This window comes from Camponotus floridanus, unplaced genomic scaffold (assembly GCF_003227725.1).
Source record: "Camponotus floridanus strain SB8 unplaced genomic scaffold, Cflo_v7.5 scaffold20, whole genome shotgun sequence".
Classification (NCBI taxonomy): Eukaryota; Metazoa; Arthropoda; class Insecta; order Hymenoptera; family Formicidae; genus Camponotus; species Camponotus floridanus.
The window spans coordinates 613,276-638,843 of record NW_020229326.1 but is presented as its reverse complement, the minus strand read 5'-3'; the positions used below and the strand labels follow the sequence as shown (position 1 = coordinate 638,843).

The 25,568-nt window shown below is 34.1% G+C and overlaps 6 protein-coding genes and 1 long non-coding RNA gene across 8 annotated transcripts; 4 read left to right on the top strand and 3 right to left on the bottom strand.

Annotated features, from left to right (window-relative positions):
* Nucleotides 1-72: 72 nt before the first annotated feature.
* LOC112637786 lies at nt 73-1,466 on the bottom strand. Its single transcript, XR_003122723.1, has 3 exons — nt 1,265-1,466; nt 568-814; nt 73-219 (listed from the first exon to the last, which is right to left on the bottom strand). It is a non-coding gene; the product is annotated as an uncharacterized LOC112637786 (long non-coding RNA).
* Nucleotides 1,467-1,654: 188 nt separating this feature from the next.
* Nucleotides 1,655-3,918, top strand: LOC105250023 (E3 ubiquitin-protein ligase TM129). The gene is made up of 7 exons (XM_011255872.3): nt 1,655-1,850; nt 1,946-2,201; nt 2,306-2,555; nt 2,652-2,841; nt 2,901-3,095; nt 3,188-3,330; nt 3,426-3,918. The coding sequence occupies exons 2-7, from the start codon at nt 2,000-2,002 to the stop codon at nt 3,547-3,549; spliced, it is 1,104 nt and encodes a 367-aa protein (XP_011254174.1). The 5' UTR covers nt 1,655-1,850; nt 1,946-1,999; the 3' UTR covers nt 3,550-3,918.
* A 145-nt stretch (nt 3,919-4,063) lies between these two features.
* LOC105250022 (DNA-directed RNA polymerase II subunit RPB2) lies at nt 4,064-8,327 on the bottom strand. Its single transcript, XM_011255871.3, has 7 exons — nt 8,300-8,327; nt 6,209-8,144; nt 5,914-6,136; nt 5,365-5,826; nt 4,921-5,263; nt 4,564-4,822; nt 4,064-4,484 (listed from the first exon to the last, which is right to left on the bottom strand). The coding sequence occupies exons 1-7, from the start codon at nt 8,325-8,327 to the stop codon at nt 4,199-4,201; spliced, it is 3,537 nt and encodes a 1,178-aa protein (XP_011254173.1). The 3' UTR covers nt 4,064-4,198.
* A 426-nt stretch (nt 8,328-8,753) lies between these two features.
* Nucleotides 8,754-12,970, top strand: LOC105250020 (proline-, glutamic acid- and leucine-rich protein 1). 2 transcript variants are annotated; one of them, XR_003122720.1, is made up of 9 exons: nt 8,754-8,920; nt 9,002-9,391; nt 9,531-9,868; nt 9,968-10,144; nt 10,226-10,490; nt 10,660-10,863; nt 10,950-11,242; nt 11,361-12,548; nt 12,699-12,970. XR_003122720.1 is itself a non-coding variant. In XM_011255868.3 (8 exons), the coding sequence occupies exons 1-8, from the start codon at nt 8,876-8,878 to the stop codon at nt 12,436-12,438; spliced, it is 2,790 nt and encodes a 929-aa protein (XP_011254170.2). In that variant the 5' UTR covers nt 8,754-8,875; the 3' UTR covers nt 12,439-12,970. The 2 variants fall into 2 exon arrangements, 1 of the variants encoding a protein (XP_011254170.2); XM_011255868.3 differs by having other exon boundaries at nt 11,361-12,970.
* On the bottom strand, nt 12,490-16,012 carry LOC105250021 (esterase E4). Its single transcript, XM_011255870.3, has 7 exons — nt 15,734-16,012; nt 14,479-14,764; nt 14,207-14,392; nt 13,823-14,102; nt 13,259-13,734; nt 12,889-13,174; nt 12,490-12,811 (listed from the first exon to the last, which is right to left on the bottom strand). The coding sequence occupies exons 1-7, from the start codon at nt 15,989-15,991 to the stop codon at nt 12,511-12,513; spliced, it is 2,073 nt and encodes a 690-aa protein (XP_011254172.1). The 5' UTR covers nt 15,992-16,012; the 3' UTR covers nt 12,490-12,510.
* A 653-nt stretch (nt 16,013-16,665) lies between these two features.
* LOC105250019 (60S ribosomal protein L8) lies at nt 16,666-18,397 on the top strand. Its single transcript, XM_011255867.2, has 5 exons — nt 16,666-16,749; nt 17,008-17,155; nt 17,413-17,554; nt 17,661-17,974; nt 18,164-18,397. The coding sequence occupies exons 2-5, from the start codon at nt 17,018-17,020 to the stop codon at nt 18,341-18,343; spliced, it is 774 nt and encodes a 257-aa protein (XP_011254169.1). The 5' UTR covers nt 16,666-16,749; nt 17,008-17,017; the 3' UTR covers nt 18,344-18,397.
* An 827-nt stretch (nt 18,398-19,224) lies between these two features.
* Nucleotides 19,225-23,574, top strand: LOC105250018 (ATP-dependent RNA helicase bel). Its single transcript, XM_011255866.3, has 8 exons — nt 19,225-19,627; nt 20,201-20,273; nt 20,574-21,082; nt 21,172-21,644; nt 21,713-22,017; nt 22,272-22,571; nt 22,659-22,928; nt 23,060-23,574. Exons 1-8 carry the CDS (start codon nt 19,583-19,585, stop codon nt 23,161-23,163), a joined length of 2,079 nt encoding a protein of 692 aa, XP_011254168.1. The 5' UTR covers nt 19,225-19,582; the 3' UTR covers nt 23,164-23,574.
* The last annotated feature ends 1,994 nt before the right edge of the window (nt 23,575-25,568 follow it).

Genomic DNA, 25,568 nt, shown 5'->3' with positions numbered 1-25,568 from the left:
TTTGCAATTATAGTCATAATCATGCGAATGTTATAAAGTTCACTCACTTTTTTTGCATTATTTTGTAATTAACGATAGAATCCGCAAAAACATCGTTTACTGATTGTACGTGGCTTCTTTAGATATCTTTCGATCATTCTAATAATAATAATTCTGTAATATTTCTGCGTTTTTTGCATACGCATTGCGATTTTATTTATCTCTTATTTTGTACGTTTTCTGGAAAAAGCCATAAAGTGTAAACCAAAAAGATTGTCGCGAGTCTAAAACGATTTAAACGAGCAGGATAATTTTAGAGAACACTGTGCTGTAAATATCATAGAGAGTAATGAACTCTATAGCTATTAAACGTGTATGTGTTTCTGTTCTAGAATAACCAGTGTATTCTTATAATGTCTATTGTATCTCTTAATTATAACGAATCATTTTACAAAAAATAAAACAATATTGGACGCGACGCGAATCATCAGCAATCATCAGTAGCTAACTAGTATTCTTTTCGTATATAAAATGCTCTTGAAATATATTTTTTCCAAATACATATGTTTTTCAACTTGATATAGCTACTTTTACTGTGGGTGAATTGAAGTGGATGCATTGCCTATTTATTGTCGGTTCGATCGAGCGAAAAGGCGATAGCGAGACAACCTGGATGTAGGTGCAGCAGTATCCTTATAAGGCGGGGGAAACTGGCGACGTTCATATTTTCAATGGAGAGTAGGTCGTGGCGAGAATCATGTAACTTCCTGTAATCGTGTAATGAACCTTCGAACGAGCAGCCTATCACATTGTTATAGAGTGCGTATATTGCAACCTGGAACGTATTTTAATTTTTAGTTTTAATATTTTAAAATGCCGAAGATAATTATTTTTTTACACAAAATCATTCCTACTCGGACACCCAAGTGTGATTAATTACCGCCATATTGATTAATATTGATTAATATAATTGATCATGCATATTATTATGTTTGTAATACAACAATAATTGTTGATAATATGATAGCAACTTTGCAAATTGACTATCTGAGTCTATATAAATATTATATATTGTGATGATGAAAATAATTTATATTACAATCCTCCTTCCCTTCCATATTTGTATACACACATAGTAAGATATGTTAGCTCAATACTTCAAAATACTGTGTATTGTCCGAATGTTTTAACACAAATATTTTGTAAACGCTTCGAAAATGTTGTCTGAGAGAGATAATATAATTTTTTTAAACGATGTAAAATTATTTTATCAGAATTATATTACCCCGAATACTTGTTGAACTTGTTTTGCTAGGACAGTTTGATAATGTTATCAATGTTAACTACATATTGGAAATATTAGATGTTATTGAACATTGTGACAATGTCACGTTAATGATTTCTTGTTTATTGAATAGAAGCTAGACACTAATATCTTTTATACGTAAAATATTTGAGAGAAACATTTTTCCAAATACATAAACATCTCACTAACATCTGACATGTTCGCCATATGTGATGCACGTGATCGGCGTGGTGGGAATAAATTCAAACTATTTTGCAACAGTGGGTAAATTTGTATTCGAGAGATGTCGATAATCAAGTTTACGACCTTAACAGCATGCATGTTGATAATCAGTGCTAATGAATAGGTGTAGTCTAACCTGTAATCATCGACAGAGAAAAAATATATGTGTGTTTAGAATTTTAATATAATATAAACAAACATATATATATATATATATATATCCGATGTTGTAAAATCGAATAGGAAATTCTCTGTATCAGTCTAAGCTGAATCTAAATCTCAGTCACCGACTTCCATGGATTCCAATGATTTTATAGACATGCTGTAAAGGAATATATTGGATGTAATCCATCATCATTATTATTCTTTATTTTTAGTTTAAAGGACGGTGGAAAAAGAATTGTGTGCTAAAAGAATTTACGAAATATAACATTGCAGCGCGCTTAGATCATTACGCTGGCTGTCAGAAGTCGTCTCTTCGATGAAAAAGCAATGTCTGCTTTAATTTTCTACACTTTATTTTATCTTCTGATGTCCGGATGTATCGTCTATCCGCCAACGGAATTCGTCTCGGCGGGACTGACTGTGAAAGACATTTTCGCCAATTGGCTCGGTAGCGAGAATGAGCTTTTTATACAGTATCATATTAGAAGAAGCGTAGTTACATTACTCGTACACTCTATGCTTCCTTTAGGTAATGCACAGTTTTTTTTAACTTGGGTTTAATCGCCCTTGTTTCTGTCATTTTAAATTTTCACAGATTTGTGTATAACTTTTTCTCTTTTTTCTTTTACACAGGCTATATTTTAGGATTAATTTTCTTCGGTCATGTAGACGCCACAAAATTGTTCCTCGTCGGTGGAAATTTCTTTGGGCTATTAATTGCTTTTTGCTCTACGATTGGTCCACTTTATATATTAAATAAGGTCTTTGAATGGTCCTCGCACGATTGGGCCACGCATCCGATAGCACAAAATCTTTCTGTATACAGTAATAATAATATGTCGTGGACATCTGTCGCCTCTGATATCAATGTAGAATATCGAAGGTTTATTCAGAAGAAATATTCTTATCTATTAATGACTTTTAAATAGTATTATAAGTATCTGGATTTATTATTTAAAATAATACAATTTTATTTTAGAGTAGATAAAATTGTTATTGTCACAAGTAGTGTAACTCGTATTGTAGCAACGGACAATTGGATTATTAAGATTACACCTTATAAGTTGCAAGTGGCGCATCAAAGCGATGCAACTCTAATTGTGAATAAAAGCGATACACACTTAATGTCACCAACAACGAGAGATCAAGTTCAATTTATCAATATACAGGTATAACAATATTATATATAAATTAGCATTTAAATAGAATTTTATACACAATTTTGCAGGTGAAACCCACACGGGCAATGGCAGGAGCATTTGATATAAGATTAAATGCATTGGATTTTAAAGATTTGCAAGATAAAGTTTCGCGGCCAATTATTGTACTGCAAAATATAACGTTTCACAGAACTTTGCTCGATAGATTTATCGATACTTTCAAAGAGGAAGTTAATAGAAATCCAGCCTACGATACTACCCAGGTATCAAGTGACGTGATTGTTTTAGTTCAGTTATTTAAATTCTTCTCTTAAAACTCGTTTTTAATTATTGATTTGTACATGTATATATAAAGGAACTGGATCAATGCATTGGATGCATGCAAGCGTCTTCAAATATAAAATTGAACAGATTATGCAATGCCGAAAGTAGAGATTCTGACGGTTGTACAACATGTTACTGTCGTCCAATGTGGTGTATAGAATGTATGGCAAAATGGTTAATATCTTTTATTCCTATTATTTTCAATTATTCTTATTTGTGCTAAATCATATAGCTAAAGTATATTCTTAATAAACTTATTATTATTTAAGGTTTGCTTCGAGACAAGATGAGAATGCACCAGAAACATGGTTGTCCTCCAAATGTACTTGCCCTGTCTGTAGAGCAAAATTTTGTATTTTAGATGTATGTCACGTAAGAATTTTGAACCATTAATGTTTCAATATATTGGATTATTTTCATTAAACAAATTTTAATGTTATATCTTCTTTTGGAAATAATTTTCAACAGAATAACACATAAAATTAACAATTTCCATGTAGATTTATATAGATGTTTAGACTATATACATCTTGTTCATGCAGTAATGCTAATTACTAAAATGATAATTAAGAAAAAAAACATATATGCATATATGTATATATATTAACATGGTTTTTTATCATATGAAGATATGCATGTGTGTGAGCGTGCCTTTATATTTGTATCTATTTTTAGTATCAATTATCACACAATTAAATTATAATCTGCACTCAATTAATATGAATACAACTCGATGCTTCTGTAACATTAATAATTAGCAAAATCATTTGTTTCATTTTTTTTATCACAAAAAACTATTGCTAAAATATGAAAAGTTTAATGTACAATAAAATATTGTTATTTTGTTATTAATAAAAATACTCCTTGATCATAATATTTTATTATTAATTAATAAATACTTCTTGACCATATCTTATCAGAAATATATGAAAAATCGTTTACTAAATAATTCACCTCACATATTTCATTACACAACAATATTGTATACAATCTGTATATAATTGAAGATTATTTTATTTATGTATACAATAAACTAAAGCTATTAATGTATCATAAGTCTGGGTGCAATATTCATTGCCATGAGTTCCTGGAACAGCAACTTTGCTGCATATGGTAGTCTAATTTGGGAAATTTGTGTTTTGTTTTTACATCCTTTACATTCAAAAGTATTGTTTCGTAAATTCGCTATGGCAATCAAACCACAGAAATTACAAATATGAATTCGATACGGATCTGATACTTCAAAGAGACGCTCTCGCAGAAACTGTGCCGCACCGTGAGAAATTTGACAATCTCGTTCCATTTCTCCAAAACGAAGTCCTCCATCCCTATACAAATATATAGGCATATGAGTATTTATATACAACAGAAAAAATTATATTAGAGATTAATAATATGCGTAATTACCTCGCTCGTCCTTCCATAGGTTGTCTAACTAAAATTTGCACAGGTCCTCTCGCCCTACTGTGAATTTTATCGTCTACCATGTGCTTCAAACGTTGATAATACGTCGGTCCTAAAAAGACTTGCGCATTAATCTTGCGACCTGTGTGTCCATTGTACATAACTTCGTTTCCTCGCAACTGATAACCATATTCTTGTAAAAGCGTGGAGATCTTTTGCACATTTACAGCATCATTAAATGGGGTAGCATCACCAATCTCTCCTAAAAAATACACATTAGAAATAAATATATATAGATAATCTTATTTAAATTGAAATGAAAATTATATATTATTTTTAAGAATGAAAACTATATATTACCTTTATTAGCAGACACTTTTCCCTGTATGCACTCTATCAAGTGACCAATAGTCATACGAGAAGGGATAGCATGGGGGTTGATAATAATATCGGGAGTAAGTCCCTCGCATGAGAACGGCATATCTTCTTGTCTATATTGAATGCCGCATGTACCCTTTTGTCCGTGACGTGAGGCAAATTTGTCACCAATTTGTGGAATACGTACACTGCGTACTCGAATTTTGCAAAATTTATATCCTTCACTGTTCAATGTTAACATCACTTGATCGACTATGCCAGTCTCACTGTTTCGTAAGAAAGTTGAAGCATCTCGTTTTGTAAAACGTTTCGTTGTACTATCTAACTGAAAGTATAAACGAAAGAGATAAAATATCGTCTAATACCTCACTATCTTTATTAATTAAATAATACAATATTTGTTATTATAGAAGTCAATCAACTTACCTCGTCGTCTGTTTCTGGCAAAGTAATTGTTTTTCCTATAATTACATCATCGCCTGATACTCGAATACCAGGAGCAATGATTCCATCGTCGTCCAATTTATCATATATAGCGTTACGCATTCCTTGACAAGTTAAACGTGAAGGTTTTTCAAACTGTTCTTCCTGATCACCAATCTTTTTTGACTCGGCCTCTTTGTAAGAACGATAAAACACCGATCTAAAGAAACCTCTTTCGACAGCGCTCGCATTTAAAATAACGCTATCTTCTTGATTATATCCCGTATAACACAGGATTGCGACGATGCTATTGATACCCGCTGGTAATTCACGGAATCTAAGATATTCCATGGATCTCGTTGTAACCAGAGGTTTATGAGGATAATACAATACGTGAGCTAAAGTATCCATACGCACGTGAAAATTTGTAATATATACACCCATAGCTTGTTTACCCATAGCACTCTGAAAAATGATATAGCCGTTTTTATACTATATTTTGCAAACAGATGGAAAGGTAAAAGAAAAATGTATTTATAATAAATTAGATACCTGATAAGTATTTCTAGGACTTTGATTATGATCGGGGAATGGTATAATGGAAGCGCATACGCCCAAGATCATCGCTGGATGAATTTCACAGTGCGTATATGTTGTACAATATGCATATTCTTTGTCTTGTTTAAGGTCATCAGGCGACATGGCTATCATAACAGTTTCTTCTTCCAATGTGTCTATATATTCTACTACACCGCTACCTACTAATTCTTGCCACCTGTAACATGATATAATTAATGTGCATTTCCACAACAATTAAAGAAGCAAATGAATCATATCAAGCGCTTACCCGTCGTTATTATAATCTCTTTCTTTCAACATATCAATGTGTCTCTTTTTTAATAACAGATTCTGTCCCTCTACTATAAGCAAAGGTCTACTGATCCTGCCAGCATCAGTGTATATTCTTATCTCACGATCTCTGATATCACGAATCATGGATACTTCCGATACAATGATGTCCATTTGTCTTCTCAACTTGCGTAAAGTAGCCATTAATTGATCTGGATCTCTGTGAATGCCAACCCAGCATCCATTCACAAATATCTTCGTAGCATCGGCGATAGCACTCGGTGCTATCTCTTCGAGGTTCTCCATGGACCACTCCTCCAAGAACTCAAGAATAGGAGAAGGCTGTGAACCGACGCTTATGTACGCCATCAGAGCTAAATTTTTCACCAATCCTACAGCAGCACCCTCGGGAGTTTCCGCGGGGCAAAGCATACCCCACAATGTATTGTGTAATTGTCGTGGTTTGGCAAGTTTACCGTCTCTTCCAATAGGAGAGTTTACTCGTCTCAAGTGTGATAACGTCGATGCAAAAGTCAATCTATTCAATACTTGTGATACGCCCGCTCTTGCCTGATGCGCTTTCTTCTGATCACCCCAATTCCCCGTAGCGAGTGAATATCTTAAGCCATCGGTGATAATTTTCGTCTTAATGGCTAGTTCAAGATTAAAGTCTTTTCCACGATCTATAAATTTCTGTGCATACAAACGTACTTCTTTCATCAGATTTTTAAATAACCCACGAAATAGAAATGCCAGCAGAGGCCCGGCCAGATCCAATCTTTTATTGCCATAATGATCACGATCGTCTAATTCCCTTCGTCCTAGAGACGCTGATAATAATCTGTGTACCATGTAACCAAGGAAGTAAGCTTTTTTAGTTTCACAAAAATCGCTTATGCCAACATGCGGTAGCATCTCTTTCTGTAAAATTTCTCTGGCATATTTAATTCGTTTTTCTTTAGTTACACCCGGCTTGGCACCTCTTGTACCGATAAAATTCAAGGCAACATTTTGTTCCTGTATAACAAAAGCTTCGTCTAAAGATGGTTTTACCATTTCCATCATTTCTGGATCATCGAAATCGTAAATAATGTGTTCGAGGATGTCGCGGTCAGCTACAAATCCAAGAGCTCGGAAAACTACCATTATAGGTATCTCTTGCTTGATGTAGGGAATGATGGCGATGATGCGTTGACCAATCGCAGATTTTTTAATACTGGCACCACTCTTGGCCATCATATTAATCCATAAAGTTGAAGTAGGTCGCGAACTGTGTTCCAAACAAGACCTGATTTCCGCCTTGTAAGCATATTTACCATCTTTCATGCTGAATACATAAACAGTATTTGTCGCCATTTTCTCTTGTGCTATAAGAACCTTTTCTGAACCGTTAATAATGAAATATCCACCGGGATCTAACGGACATTCGTTTAATTCTGTTAAATCACGATCGGATAAGCCAGCGAGCAAGCAATATTTTGATCTTAACATAATTGGTATTTTGCCAATAAATGTTTTCTGATGCTGGGTCTCCACAGGGTCCTCGCCATCTTTTACAATGGTCTTAGTAATGTCTACATACAATGGTGCGGAATATGTTAAATTCCTCAGTCTGGCTTCATTAGGCATCATAGGAGATGGAGCACCATCTTTCTCCCAATGAGTCGGTTTGGATAAATAAATTTGTTCGAATTTCAATAAGTGCCTAACAGGATTTTCTATTTCGCCCGTAGTGTGTTGTGCTTCCGCTTGCAAATCAATTTGTGGTGAATCTTCTACTATGCGTTGAACAGACATTTCGATGAATTCATCAAAACTATCTAGTTGTTGCCGCACAAGTCCTTTTTCATCAAAATACGCATTAATAAGGATCCAACAGGCTTCTTGCCAAAGTTTCGACGAAATTTCTTCCGCATCTTCATCATCATATTGATCTAGATAGAAAAAGATTTTTTGATTTTTATGAATAAAAAAAATGGACTACAAATTAACCGGTAATTGCAAATGAACGAGGAAGCATTTATATATAAACGTTTCTTTTTTTTGAATTTTTTCTTCATCAATCATTTTATTATTTCTATTCACTTACCATCTTCGAGAGCAAATATATTGCTCATTTTCACTAAAAATATTGTCAACTGGTTCAATGAATATTCACACGAACGCTGACAATACGAAAGTTGAAAATACTGTTGATACCGAGCAGAAGTAGCAGAACGAAAAGAATCTGAAATTATAAAATACTATGAATAGAAGCTACTCATCAAATCCAGCGAAAACTCTTCTAACGCCCTCTGTAGAAGTCGATAGGATAATAGAGATCCTCCAATCAGAGTTGTACCATGAGGAGAGACTCCAATCAGGATTCATATCATTGGTCCCACTCTTCCACTCTTTGTCATGTGACCAATTTTCGTTCACTCGTATTTTAAAAATATGAGGCGCGTTCAGAAATCCTACCCGCATGGTAAAGTAACATCAAATCGACCAATCATGATAAAAGGAGCAAACATTTCTCGATCCCGATTGGTAGGTTAAGTATCACTCTACTTTACGAGTTTCTGAAGGCAGCCATGTGAGTCGAAAAGTAATCTCGCTTTTCAATTATTTTTTACTACACCATTTTCCTCTTGTGAACGAAAATTCATAAAAGATAAAAGAAAAAATGGAGTTTATGCATAATGACGATGTGCCATTTGATAGCCAAAAGGTATGAAGTATTCTTTGCAAATTTTACAAAAACATTTTTATACAATGTTTAGAACTGTACTTTTTAACGTGTATATTTTAGATCGAAACAGTACAACAGAGTATTGTAAAAAGTATAAATTCTCGGTTAAATCAAGCACGATCCGATGGTTTACTTCTGCTGGATAGACTTCTGCCTTGTTCTAAGGACACATTATCAAAATATGGTTTATTCTGGATAACTAATGCCATTAAAGTAGTGGAAAACATACATAGTAATATACAAGATTTAACACTGGCATGCAAAGTATTAGGTCCTCTAATTGAACATTGTAAGAATATCCCAGAATTACATAAACAGATTTCCACACGAATTATTAAACAGATTATAAATGCACTTAGTGCTTTACGAACAAATGCAAAATGTGGAGCGGTGTATTACTTAATAGCTGTTTTGCTATATCATTATCCTGAAGTTTGCGAACGGTTTCAGGTAACAAAATTCATCAAAATTTAATTAGCAGCTAAATATTTTATATATAAAATTTTTTGTGAATATTAAATTTATTAAATTAAACAGTTATAAATTTATAAAAATTAAAAATTATATATGAACATTTTAATATTTTCAGGAATTGATAAAAAAAATGATATTACTACAAATTGATTCAACTGATGACAATTTGGTTAATGCAAGTGCAAAATGCTATGTTCTTTTTTCTAAAGCAACAGAGCGTTCATTTAAATCAACAGAAGCTACACCTATGTATACCAGATTAATATATAACGAAATGTTGCTTTGTAATAATTTAAATGCTATAATGGATCAATTATTCCGTGAATTAATAGAGCTGAAAAAGAAAGATACAAAAAAGGATCTATTAGAATTACCATATATAACTGATAGGGAGTATAACAAACAGGAACAAAGATTTTCAAATTTGTGTATATATCTCTCCTCAATGTTACGGTATTAATCTTAAGTTTATATCACTAAATGATTATTTATATTTCAATATCATCCTATTAAATATAATTCTTGAAATATATAATTGATTTTTAATTACAGTGGATATGAAGCAAGAAATTCAGTTTTGCCTCAGAATATTTTACAGGTTTTAAGTCGGGGATTAATGATTACACCATTAAATTTGAAGACTAAAACTTCTGACGAACGGATGCTATACATAATCTTGCCAAAATTACATATTAGTTTGCTCACAGTTTTAGATGCACTGATAAATGGGTATAAAAGTTAAAATATATATTTATGTTGAATTAATTAACATGAACAGCATGATTTATAATATAAATGTGTGTTTCTCAGATTTGCACAGGAGTTGGTACCATTTGGAATAACAATATTAGAGTTATTCCAAACAGTATTACAATGGACAAATACTGATTTTAAAAATCAAATAACATTTAGCAATAGTAAACCTTTCAGAAGTGTAAAAATACAGGCTTACAAATGTCTCTGTTCATGGCTGATGAATACTAGTTCATTGTCGGGTATAGAGACAATCGCAAACGAATGTATTAATTCTATATTGAAGGATATAATACCAGAACGAGATCGTATATTATTAACTGTAAGTTTTAGATATGAATTAAACAATGTTTATAAATCTAATCGATACATTAAAGAATTATTAAAGAATCTATATATTATTCATAAACTATAAATTAATCATGTAATAATGTATATATATTTACTATAAACTATCTAATAAAAAATAATTTTATTATCTTCTGTTTAAGATGCACCAAAAAACGCCACAATTATCTAAACGGGCTATAAAACGTTTTAAACAAAGTCAATATGAAAATAGCACAGTTTTGAATAATGAAAAAGATTCTATTAAAAGTGGACATTTAGACCCAGATTTGTGCAAAGAGGCTCTTATTACTTTGTATAATATACTTTCCAGTGGTACAATATTATTAAAAGAAACGTTTTACAAGGTAAATTTATCTAAGTTTACTTTATTATTAACGAAACGGTTCTATGATATTTGATACTAATGATATTTGAATATCTCTTTTTTTAGAACGTTCTAAATACTGTGATACCTTTATTATACAACCTTTATTTAAATTCTTTTGAACAAAGCTTTTATAAAGAAAACCACAAATGTCGCTTGGAACTATTCAAAGTCTTAAAAGCTTTGCTAATGTATCCACATATTACGTTAGGATTTCCAATACAATATTGTCTAGAAATATCACATATGGCAGCTTATGATATTGATATAAACATCATTCAAGAAGCAAAACTTGCATTAGCTGAATTAGAAAAAATTATACATCCTGCTGCACCTACATTACAATTACCTCGACAACAGTAAATATCTCAAGTTTTATTTAATTTTATGTATTGTGCGTGAGTGTGTGTGTGTGTGTGTGTATATGTGTGTATAAGAGAGAAATTCTAAACAAAAATATATATTGTTAATTTGCAGGGAACCTGATAATGAATTTGTTTCTGAAAATCAAACAGAAGAAGTTGCTATTACTAGCAAGTCAGACAAAGGAAGTTGGGTTGAAGAAGATATTTCAGAAAATGTTTTTGAAAGTCAAGCAGAAGAAGTTGCTACTACTAGCAAGTCAGACAAAAGAAGTTGGGTTGAAGAAGATATTTCAGAAAATGTTTCTGAAAGTCAAGCAGAAGAAGTTGCTATTACTAGCAAGTCAGACAAAAGAAGTTGGACTGAAGAAGATCTTTCAGAAAATGATGTAACGTTATCTGTACATAAACGACCAAAAATAATTGCGTCAGAAATAATACAGAATGGAAATAATATCAAATTAATAAAGAAAAAGAGCACATTAAATATAGATAAATTTGAGACAGAGAAGAATTCATATAAAAACATTAGCAAATTAAATAAAAATGATAAAATTGAAGAAGAGCTTCCTAAATTGAAGAATTCATGTAAAAACATTAGCAAATTAAATAAAAATGATAAAATTGAAGAAAAGCTTCCTAATGATACAGATATAGCATCATTTATATGTGAACAGCCAAAAATAGTTACTTCAAGATGTACTGAAATAATTCCAAGTAAAAATACAATAGAATCAATAGAAATAGTTCCGAGTGAAAATACTATAAAACTAATAGAAACAAATAATAGTATAATGGATATAGATAAAACTCAAGAAGATGAGAATTTATGTGAAAAAGAAGAAACTGGAAATATATTACAAGAAGAATGTGAAATATACTATAATAAAGAAAAAAATCAGCATAATATTGATAAAATCATAAATTCCACAACTGAAAATAAAGTAGAATGTGAATACATTACACATGTTAACACAGAAGAAAAGAAACAACTCAAAGAAAATTTAATATCATGTACAAATGAACCGGATAAAAAAGTAGAAGATATTTTTCTTCAGAAATTTTCTGAATTTGATGAAGAAATACATATGGCGATGAATGAAAAGTCAAGAACAAAAAGTGAAGAAGAATTGGTCAATGCACAGGATATACAATCATTGCAAGAAGAAGAAATAAATTGGCAGACAGATTAATATATATTTTTTTATTTGATACATTTATACAATAAAAAGATATGTGTATAAACTAAAAGAAGTTGAACAAATTTAACCAGCGAATGGTATTGATGGTATAGGTACCTTTGGTAATAATCTGCCATTTGTTTTACGTTGTACAGTATTCTCTTTATTTGGTTCTTTAATATTTTGATTGGTCGATTGATTCGCGATGTTAAGGCCAGATTTAAGATCAGGAACAAATTCATTTATTGTATTAATAGGTTCTTGAATTACAGATATTGTTCCTGTGGTACCTTGTTCTATTAATTGTAAAGGAGCTTTATATAAACTACACATTGGTGATTGCAATCGTTCTGGCACAGCGGTCCATAATCCCATTTCGCAGTATCTAGAACATTAATAGCAAACGGCACGGTTTAATGTACCAGCATGAATATGTAATTCGTAAGTTTTTCGCAGCGTTACCTAAAATTATTCATGCTTTTCGGATCCGTCGTGATACTAATGAAAGAATTTGTTTTATCTGAGAAATTTGGAATTATATCCGGCTTCCAAGCACTGCCATTAGAGCGTATATTCGTAGTAGGTACGCTAAACGTCCCGCTTCTTGCGAAATTTGCTATCATATCCGTAAAAATTTCGGTTACATTTTCATCCACTTCATCTACTTCATCGTTGTCGCTTATTTTTTCACCGGTAATTGTATTTCGGTCGAATATGAATCCTAAATCGTCTCCATGATTCAAATTACCTACGAGATAGATAATAATTTCAATGTTATGTATAAATGAATAATTCGATAGATTTATTTTATCGTGATTATCATAAATTATACCATTCGATGATTGTTTGGCGTCAACGATTGGCAATCCCGCAAGGAAGTCTTTACCGTACTTTCTTTTTCCTTTATGATCAAAAGTGTATAAAAACGCATTTGCTTTTTTGGACCAGTGATCGACGGTCAGAAATGCAGGAGCGTTATAGAGCGAGTCACTCAGAGCTTCTGCAACTCTTCCAATTGTATTCCGCATGCTATCACTTCCAAAGATGTTGAAGTAGCCGTTGAAAGCTTGCGGGATGAAGCGCAAACCGTTTCGCATATTCGGAATAGTCCCTTGCAAATACGGTATGAACTCATTGGTCAAATAATCTGGAGCCATGTTTAGTTTATTTTGCACTTCATCTTTGTATTGACCGAAAACGGCACCTCCCGTTTCATCGCTCATGACTCCTGTCAACAGCGGTATAGATGGAAAATTGCCGAGCTTCAAAGAATCCTCCGGCGACGCCGTCATAAAGTTCGGGAGCGATCTTAAAGATTATACAGTATTTCTTTCTCGCAATTAGGACAATGAATGTGTAAATTAAAAGGAATTTCAAGAGCTTTTGATGAATTTACCTTCCGTCATTGGAACCTTCTACGACGGGACCGGATCCGAGTAGATTGGATAAACTGGAGACGAAACCTCGTGCGGCCGCACGAATGCCTTCTAACTCGGAATCAACTCTAATCAATTTTTCCACTGGCAATTCTCGCAGACAGTACACCATTCTTCGAGTATCATTTATTGGACAGCTATTTTTACGTGCTATATATCTGGCCGTTTCAAAAGGGTTCTTGTCGACAGCGAAGTGAGATAAAATTGAACCGGACATAGCGATCAAGCCGCTGAAACTATCTGCAAAAGAATGTGACAATTCTCTTTCATTAGTGACAATAATAAAAAAAATATGTAATGCGCGGTAAATTATATATATTTATGTATAATTGCCAACACATTACTTTCGCAGAATTTTGACAACGATAACATCATGGCAGAACTGGCGCCGGTACCGTGACCGAAGGCTACTATTTTCTTCGGATTACCGCCGAAGAAGTGTATGTAATCCTTCACCCAGTCGACGGCCAGTATCATGTCAAACATCCCGTTGTTTCCTGGCATTTCTGACGTACCTGTACTCAAAAAACCTGGGCAAGATTTCAATAGAGTATTATTTTCTTTATTATATTATATCAAAATTATATCTATCTGTCAGAATGCTTCTTTCAGTTACCTAACGTTCCCAATCTATATTGGATAGACACTACAATCATTTTCTTTTTGATCAAATGTCTCATTTCATATTGACACGCTGCACCTTTTCTAAAACCACCTCCATGAATCCATATCAGTACAGGATAACCGTCAGTGGTATCCGGAAGCGATGGTGTGAAGATGTTCAGAAAGAGACAATCTTCGCTTCCTATAATTTTGTTGGTTCCATCATAGGCAGGCTGAGGACAAGGAGGTCCCCAAGTAGTAGCGTTATATTCTCCTTCGAGATATACAGGTGAAGCTCGCTGTAAATTTATTTTTCTTACGTGATATATGTTATTTTAATGACGGCTCTATTATTTTGTTTCAAAAAAAAGTAAAAATTATTATTAAAATTAATCAATTTTTTAATTATAATCAATATATAATATAAAAACATATAATTAATATTATATAATAAATCTGTTATATATAACGATTAATAATAGTTGATAAATTAAATCAAGATTATCTTTACTGATTGATATATAAAAACGCAAAATTGCATAAAATTAATTAATGTGTGTTGAATAGTGATATTGCAATATTTAAATTTTAATGCTTGCTTTATTCTACCTTCCGGCTGGATTGATAATATATATCAAGTTTATTAAATTGGGCTGTTGTGACAGGATACATCAAGAGATAAAAAATGATATCCCATTTAATTTCGCGTCATCAAATTTTGTACTAACAATGTATAAAATATATAATAGCGGTTTCTTATATGGAAGAAAGCTATTATTTGCGATTGCTTGTTAAAGCAAAGTACACGTTTACTCGACAGGTCATTGAATTTAATTATTGTACGCGTTGTGTTCGTATAGTATCGCAGTATCGCATAACGGTTTAGTCTCATAATCATTTGCACTTGTAGATATTACATAAAAAATTTTAATTTAATAAACTCTTTTATGATCAAATATAATTATAATTAATTTCGCACTATCTTTTCAAATTTTAAAATTCTGGAATCTGCATTATTAATAATCATTATTAATAATCTTAATTTTTATTTATAATTCCTCATGTTGATGGAAATCATGATTAAATTAAGCATTGACTAAATCTTTTAATTTTTAACAGCATAGAATTAATTGTAATACATTTATTCGATAAATATAACACCAGAGAGATAAAAATATTTAATTATATTAAATGCGCGCGTGAGATATAATTTATAGACAAATAATAATGAATCGTTTTATCGGACAGTATTATATTTTTTGTTTTACCTGAAATCTTGCTCGACCCGTCGGTGGTTCCCCAAATCTGATTCCACGAAAGATGTAGAATCCTTTGTCAGGATCGCGATTGCCGATAATACGCGCGTGTCGATCATTTTTATTCACAAAAACCACCGGGTCGTCCTTGGGTGGTTGCGCGGCCGCGGTTCCGCCGACAATTCTCTTTCGTCTAATCAGCTCTACATCTCTGGCATTAATTAACGAGCAAAGTAAAAGAACGAAAAACGAGACGACGCGTCCATCCATTTCGAACGTATAAATTGTAATGAAAGAACATCGCGAGTTCCTCGTCGATACGAATGAATCTAGTGGGGATATATTATATTGGTTTTCATGTTTTCGCGCAATGTGTCTATAAATTTTATGTAATTTTATGTAAATTTTATATTAATATTTTAGCATTTATTGTTTCTCACATACATGTATATTAAAATAATATAAAAGTTTATATTTAAATAATATAAAATTTTAGATTCTCCTTTTTTAATAAAACAATAATTTAATATAAGACAATTTTACAATGAAAGTGTCAGATTTTATAAGATTAATAAAATATTATTAAAATAATTGGAACATTGATTTCTTTTTACGTGTAAACAAATTAAAAAACAAACTTAAGAGGTCATTTAATATATATTACTTAATTCGTATTTTATTTATTAATCTATGTTTATTACAATCTTACGCGTAAAAATATATCATCAAAATGTAATGCGTATCAAAGTATGTACAAATTCATTATTCAAATATTAAGTTTTGAGCGCGAGCAGCAGTCATATGAAATGTCACATTTGGCGAGTTGACACGCATCAAGGATGCGTTCGGAAATTCTACCCGTGAGATAGAGCAGATTTTAGTCGACCAATCAGAGCGAAGAAGTCTTTGTTTCGATTAAATCCAACGAATAGAATTTCCGAACACACCTCGAAGCACAATATCCCCCACCACGACCAACTGCCACGACTTCCGCTCTTGCCTTTCTCTATTTCATGTCGGCTCTCTCGGTACGTGTAAGATTTCGCTTGCGCGGAATATCCACTTTAATTTACACCTATGAAATGGATCCGTTGAAAGAAATTAAAAATTACGTTCTCTCTGCTATCCGTATGCAAGATATTTTCGATATTTTCGCGAATCGCGGGATATTAGATTTGCATTTTGAGCGTCACTTTAAGGTTAACATACACCAGCAGGAATGCACAACGTGACGCGGTGGTGTTGTTGTAACGAATATTATGCATGATACCGTGATTTCTTTTCAGATTTTGAGCCATGGGTCGAGTAATTCGTGCGCAGCGTAAAGGTGCGGGATCCGTCTTCCGATCCCATACCAAGAGGAGGAAGGGAGCACCAAAGCTCCGCTCTCTAGACTACTCTGAGAGGCATGGATTTATCAAAGGTGTCGTAAAGGTTTGTAACAACTTCTTATTCTGTTATGAAAAGAATTAGAGTAACTTTAATGGGATATGTTAAGTTTACTTGAACATTGGACTTGGTTCAACTTGCTACAAATTATTCGATTTTATGTATTTATGATGATATCCGTATATCTACAACTGATTGATTAAATGACGTCAAATCAGAGGCTCTTTCTGAAAATATATTCTCTTGTATTTCAGAAATGTTCCTTCAATCGCATAGATACTTATTAAAATCTTTGTTGTTAGGATATTATTCATGATCCTGGTCGTGGCGCACCATTAGCAGTGGTACATTTCCGTGACCCTTACAAGTTCAAGACACGTAAAGAATTATTCATTGCTCCAGAGGGAATGTACACTGGTCAATTTTTGTATTGTGGAAAGAAAGGTACAATAATTTTTACAACAAATAATATTAAACGGGGATCTAAAATTAATGCTTTATCCTTTTATAATATGATCATTACAACTCTTATACTTTTTGAATTTTTCAGCCAATCTTCAAATTGGAAACGTAATGCCAGTTGGTATGATGCCTGAAGGTACTATTGTCTGTAACTTAGAAGAGAAGACTGGCGATAGAGGTCGATTGGCCAGAGCTTCGGGGAATTATGCTACAGTGATAACCCATAATCCTGATACCAAGAAAACTAGAGTTAAGTTACCTTCTGGTGCAAAGAAGGTCATTCCCTCTAACAACAGAGCGATGGTTGGAATTGTCGCTGGTGGTGGACGTATAGATAAGCCTATATTGAAAGCTGGTAGAGCGTATCACAAGTACAAGGCAAAGAGGAATTGTTGGCCCAAGGTATATTTTGTAATTTTGTTCTTTATTATACAATAAGAGTAAATTCTTTGTCAATGATGGTAATTATGACATTTGAAACCTGAAGAATTTCATGTAGAAACTTTTTTGACTGAGCAAGATATATAGACTCGTTTTTATACGTAATTTAAAGTTTGTATATTGTGTCTGAGATATTTTGAATATTTCTAGGTTCGTGGTGTTGCTATGAATCCTGTGGAACATCCTCATGGTGGTGGTAATCATCAACACATTGGTAAGGCATCTACTGTCAAGCGTGGAACCAGCGCCGGTCGTAAGATCGGTCTTATTGCTGCTCGTCGTACTGGACGAATCAGAGGAGGCAAGACCGATACGAAGAAGGACGATTAGATATGAATTATTAATTTTTGTCACATATGTGTACAATAAAAAAAAAGAAAAATATTTACAAAAATGTATTTATATCACACACTCGAAAAGAATTCGCATTTTGTTTTGAAAAATGATTTGGTTAAATTGAAAACTAAAGATAAAAATGAAGAGTATTCGAAAAATTAAATTTTTCTATGTCTAGATTTTTTAACTGCATAGTTTTTTAAAGTATGTGAAGTATCAATATTAATTTTACAATTATAATTTTGAATATGTAAGTACAATTGTGTGATGTAATTTTTATTGTTAACCAAAAACAATTTTTGTGAAGTTAAATTTAATAATTTTAATTATCATATCATATATATATAAACTTGATATGTTAAAAAGACTTTGATCTAAAGAAAGAAATTACAGGAACCGAATCTTTGATAATATGCATATTATATGAAATCTGATATATATTCATACTTGGATACAAAAAGGGTAAATACTCAAATATACAGAGAAACCATCTTTTCGATGATGATACTTTTGTCGCGAAAAAATTTCAATATTTTTATAATATTTATACATAAAAAAAATATCTCGATTATAAATTCTTAATTATAGCAATGAAAGCATCATCAGCTTTCGCTTTTTAATTTTAAGATCGACAGAGATAGGTGCTAATTTATTAATTCTTCCTCTATTCATATGACAGTAGGAATGATATATATATATATATATATATATATATATATATATGTATTTTTTTTTAACGTAAATTTCCGAGTATATACATATATATTGAACAGGATAATAATATCGGGACATTCCTTTCCAGATATTCCCCGTCTACTTGCTTTGACATCCGGCGGAAGCGCCACTATTCCCACCAATTTGCCACCATTTTGCTAGCTCGTGTCTCGGCCATTTTTGTTGCGTCGACGTCAGTGTGCGGCCAGGGGCCTCTCGCGCTCTCTTAGCAGTTTAGCAAGTTGTCTTCGGAATTTCAGCCGTTTCTCCGTATCGCGTGTATCGAGGGACTGATCGGACACGTGCCGTTCTTGGGTTAACCGACGTTAATTCGGCCGTCACGAAATTATTGGCGAGCGTAAATCAAGCCCGCGAGACAACAAAGACATAGGTAGCGCGTTGGACGCGTCGGGAACTTTTTCGGGCTCAAGTGAGGCGTGTGTGTGTGTTAGAGCGGACGAGAGCTAAAAGGGCTTCAAGCGACAGAGCTGCGAAACCTACGCACCGAGGCAGAGTAATATGAGTAATGCAGCCAACCAGAATGGATCAGGTCTAGAGCAGCAGGTAAAGAGACAGAGAAAGGAAACGTATCGCTTGCGAGAAGCGATTTCCGCGAGTCCTCTTTCCTTCCTCTTTCTCTCTCTCTCTCTCTCTCTCTCTTTCTCCATTTTTTCCTTTCCCCGATTTTTCATATCTCCATGGCGTCCGCCTAACGCGAGCTCCGTTTTCTGCTGTCCGCGAAATTTCGCGAGCAAGATGTTCATTTTTTCAAAATTTACGCGGAGAGAGAATCCCCTTCCCGATCGAAGAAACGACCCTTCATCAACGGCCACGAGCACGATGGATGAGCCATCGTCATTCGGACAGCTCGTGACGTACATTGGCGGCGTATAATGGCGGCAAGCGAACATTTCCAGGAACGGCATGCCGTGTGTCATGACGTATTCGCGTCCTCTGTGTTTTTTCACGCGCGTTAATCCCCATGATTAGATCGCGCGCGGGTTATATATAAACGATTGGATTTTTTTCGCGAAGAAAATGAGTCATCGGTGTTCGTGATAATGACTCCTCGCATATATTTTAACACACGATATCTGTTGTGAAATATTTAACTCGAGTTTCTTTTTGTCTCTTCAGTTAGCTGGTCTGGACTTGCAGGGCTCCCGCCAGGGTCGCTACGTTCCACCGCATCTTCGTCATAAAGCTGCAAGTTAGTATGAAAATTTGCCAAACATTTAATTTTTAAGTTAATTTAAATTAATGAGAGATTTCGTTCCCATTTTTATTAGCAAATATATTATTTATTTTTTATTGCTCATGATACCTCGTGATGGTAAAATGTTAAATGATAATTGAAGTATAATAAATTAATAAGTCAGAAAGAGATTGACAGAGCTGATAAGTATATTTTAGTCAGTGCACTGTCTGGGCTCTGAATTTATGAAATAAAAATGCTTCATCATTGCTATAGAATAAAAATGTTAAATATGTAAATTACTTGTTTTACCAGGTAATCCACCTTTGGATTTAAATTATTCTTCCAACTCAAGATCGTTTGGTGAGAGAGACAGAGGTGGAGATCGTGACCGAGAAAGGGACCGTGATCGGGATAGAGGTAGAGGCGGTTATCGAGAATCACGAAGTCCTCGCGACGTCGATTTCGCGAACTTTGGAAGCTTCGGTGGGCGCAATAGGCGCAGTCAAGAAAATGGAAGAGATTTCAGATATTCCAATTCTGAGCGCGATCGACCAATTAGTGGTAATGATCGCTGGCAGGAGCCTACTAGAAATGATCGCTGGCCAGAGACTAGAAATGACAGGATGGGTAGTAGCGGAAGATGGGACGATAGAAGCAGCAGAGGCGGAAGAGGCGAGGTCGATTGGACAATTCCGACTGCCAGGGATGAACGATTGGAGGTGGAGCTGTTTGGTACTGGCAATACTGGGATTAATTTTAGCAAATATGAGGATATCCCAGTTGAGGCTACCGGAGAAAATATACCACCACACATCACATCTGTGAGTATAACATATGGAGAATGCCTCTTGATTCTTGAAAAGGTCACCTTTTTTATCAAGCTCTAATTTGACTGTTTCTTAATTTTCAGTTTGATGAGGTTAAGCTGACAGAGATAATAAAGAACAGCATCGCCTTGGCAGGATATGACAAGCCTACACCAGTGCAGAAATACGCGATACCGATCATCATCGGACGCCGTGACGTGATGGCCTGCGCTCAAACGGGGTCCGGTAAAACAGCGGCCTTCCTAGTGCCAATATTGAATCAGATTTACGAGAGCGGGCCGCGACCGCCACCAGTACAAGCGAATTCCTCTGGTAGACGTAAACAGTATCCATTGGGTCTAGTATTGGCTCCTACGAGGGAACTCGCTACGCAGATATACGATGAGGCGCGGAAGTTTGCGTACCGATCGCGTATGCGTCCCGCAGTCGTATACGGCGGTTCCAACATAGTAGATCAAATGCGCGAATTAGATCGCGGTTGCCATTTACTTGTGGCGACGCCAGGACGTCTAGTGGATATGTTGGGACGCGGTAAAATCGGTTTACATAATTGCCGGTAAGACACTTGATAAGATAACGATTTAAGGAGGACGATTAGATTTTTATTTGTCATTCTTATTTCAGATATTTAGTTCTGGACGAGGCAGATCGCATGCTGGACATGGGTTTCGAGCCGCAAATAAGACGTATCGTCCAAGAAGACAACATGCCGCCAACTGGAGAAAGACAAACTCTCATGTTCTCTGCTACTTTTCCGAAAGAGATTCAGATGTTGGCCAGAGATTTTCTTAGCAATTATATCTTCTTGGCCGTTGGTCGAGTGGGTTCGACTTCCGAAAATATCACGCAGAAGATTGTGTGGGTGGAGGAACACGATAAACGTTCATACTTGCTTGATTTGCTACAAGCTAGCAACTTTTCGGACCCTTGTGAGTGGCCGTATTGAGTTACAATTTAAATTAATATGGAATTCTTTGTTGTAAAGATTTATAATTTGTAAATTATATCCCATTATACTCTCTCTCTCTCTCTCTCTCTCTCTCTCTCTCTCTCTCTCTCTCTCTCTCTCTCCTCTCTCTCTCTCTCTCTCTCTCCTCTCTCTCTCTCTCTCTCTCTCTCTCTCTCTCTCTCTCTCTCTCTCTCTAAAAAAATAAATTAACGTCATACTTTTATTGTCGCGCAGCTGCAGAGTCGCTTACTTTGGTATTCGTGGAAACAAAGAAAGGAGCCGACATGCTTGAAGAATATTTGGCCACAATGGGATATCCAGTTACTAGCATTCATGGCGACAGAACCCAGCGTGAACGAGAGGAAGCCTTGCGTCGCTTCCGCGCGGGTAAAGCACCGATTCTAGTTGCGACTGCAGTAGCGGCACGTGGTCTCGATATACCACATGTTAAACATGTCATCAATTTTGATTTGCCTGGCGACGTTGAGGAATACGTTCATCGTATTGGTCGTACCGGTCGTATGGGCAATTTAGGTTTGTTTTTAAAATTAAATCTTGTAAGAGAGGATTATGGATTATCGAAAAATGGATAAGCTATACATCTTATTTTATGTAATTCAGGTTTGGCTACATCGTTCTTCAATCACAAGAATCATAATCTGGTACGCGATTTGGTGTCTTTACTTATTGAAGCCAATCAAGAACTTCCACCCTGGCTGGATGACATGTATACCGAAGCTAGGTATTCTGGAAGCTCATCTCGGCGTCCTACTGGTGGCACCAAAGGAGGCCGTTTCAGCGGCGGCGGTTTTGGTGCAAGAGATTATCGTCAACAACCCAGTTCTGGATCTGGCCGTAGTAACGGACCTTCAAGACCTGGCGGTTATGGAGGTAAATTAAAACGAAATATATTAAAAGTGAAATTAAATAATTGCAGTTTGCAAGAAACAATTATCAAGAGGGTTGAAAAATTAAACAGATGTATTATTCTATATTTAAATGTATTTTTCATTTTGTTGTAGGTGGTTATTCAAGTTATGGAGGTAATTATAATAATTCAGCGTACAATAATTCCACTAACAATGGCAATAGTGGCCCTGATTGGTGGGGAGGATGGGACAAGTAGACGATTATTTCCATCTCTATTTCTACTTCTATCATTATTATTATTACTCTACACGCAAATTCAATTATATGTAAGGAAAATACACGACATTATGTCTGACACTACAAGCACGTGTTTTGCGCGCGTTGTACATACGCGCAAAGTACAGACAGTTTATGTATAATATGTATTCACGTTTTTTGCTAACTGCCTGTGCACATCGATTTTTCGATGAAAAAGCAAAAAAAAGAATACTTACAATACATATTTGTTTAAATTTCCCCTAAATTACATTTGTTTATGCGCGACATTGTGACAAATCCTGCGTGCAATTTAGTATTCGTGCCGGTAAATTACCGGGGAATATTTCGAACGTAAATGATCTCACCGTACAAAAATGCGAGTATCATAAATGGGATTTGTTCAACACTATTAGTTAGAAATCCATCCAACATTTCATTGCCGTGCGTGCTGAGAAACACATGTAGTATATAATCACTAACGAATCAAATCGATAAGTCGTTAATGCCTGTTCGAAGGTAATAACGATGTAACACATAGTAGGTGGTGAAACTTAGTAAAATTTTTTAGAACTCCTGTCAAGACTATATGGGGCTCATTGTAGCTTTATTATTTACATTTTTTTCTTTTTTTCTCATAGCGGTGCAGTGGGCGTATCTTCGGTCTGTCAATGCTCGACACTGTTATCAAACGTTTTATAAAAAAAAAAACGCTTTTTATTGTCTTTGCTATCATAATGGCCAGTAGGAGAGTCGCGCAATTTTCTTCGAATGCATGACATAATTTTTTGGTTACATGTATGCACATTCATTAAATGCCTAGGATACGCCGAGTCACCATAGATTACATGACGATTCTTTATTATTATTATTTTTTTCTTAATTTACTGTATAGTTCAGCGACGAATGGTACTTTGTTGTTTTGCCGTCCCCAGAGATAGATGTTGCGCCGGCAATATCAAGTTTTAATTGAATAAGCCACGTGAATTTTTCGGGGATCGAGGGTTTCGATATCGGCGAAAAAAGCAACACACACAGGCTACGTCTTAAGATACCTTTAGAAATCTTACATTTTCGTTATAGTCTGATATATATGTATACGCATTTTCTGTCGATTATAATTTAGTAAATTTCAAGACGCTTATGCAACATACAGCTGATAAAGTTATTTTCATAATTCTGGCCATTGCAGTGGAACCTCAATATGCACGATGATTATATAATCAAACTTATGCAACGGGAGCATTTTCCAATTGTAAAAAATATGAGTTTTGTTTGTAAAAAAAAATAATAATTGTTTATATAAATTTTTCTTTTTCCTGATCTATTATTAATTACATTATTCTCTTTCAGATGTAGAGATTTACAGTGAGCATTAGATGATGACAAAATTTTCATTAAAATTCTTTATTAGGTTTTATGATATATTGAGTTTATATTGAATTATGAATAAACAAGAAATATAAGTTCATATAAGTTTCTTTTTCTTGCGAAATACATTAAGACAAATAAACTTTTTGAAATTTTTATTACTCATGCTCGATAATATAAATTAATAAAATACGATATTTATTAATGCAAAATAACAAAACGAATTTTTGTTTGTACATATAATTAATTCATACATTTGTCTTATATTTTCTTAAGTCTTTACGACGACTTAAGATTTAGCAAGCTATTTATTAATTCATGAATAAAAAAAAAATTTTGACGTATTTACCAATCAATATTATAGAACACGAGTAATTGTCCTTTGATAATTCATAATTCAATATAGCTGCAGCGAAAATACAGGAATCTTAAATAAAAATATTAGAGAAATATGTGCATATGGAGGTTTCACTAAAAGCGGCTATTTATGTATGTTTTAGTGCAAAGCAGGTATATATAACTATTTTATGTACCTGAACTGTCTTGAGTAGTTCTACAGATAGAACTGCATTGATCCTATATAGAAACTATGCTTCGAATAGCATTTCTAAATGTAACAGAGACGTTGCCCTGCGAAATTGGTACGGCGCTTTACAAGAAAATCTTAGTCTACAGTACACACACCGAGTGTGAATGTGTGAGAGTGCTCATGGAAGATAAATTATATTGAGATGGATTAAAAATACGGTTGCAGTTACAGAGAGACATTAAAACCTGCTATAAGAGCAGAGGAGAAGAGACGGTGGGCTCAACTTCATTAAAAAGGAAAGAAAACAAACGAAAGCCCCTTGAATAAGGAGAGATATACGGGGCGCACTCATATTATTTTCTAGCTGTATTTATCAATATGATATACGCGCTATATATAAATACATACAACTAAAATAATTGAAAAAACGACTGTGATATTGAACGATCTTGTGACATTCAATTTCCACGCGAATTGATAAATGTGAACAATTAACGGAATAACAA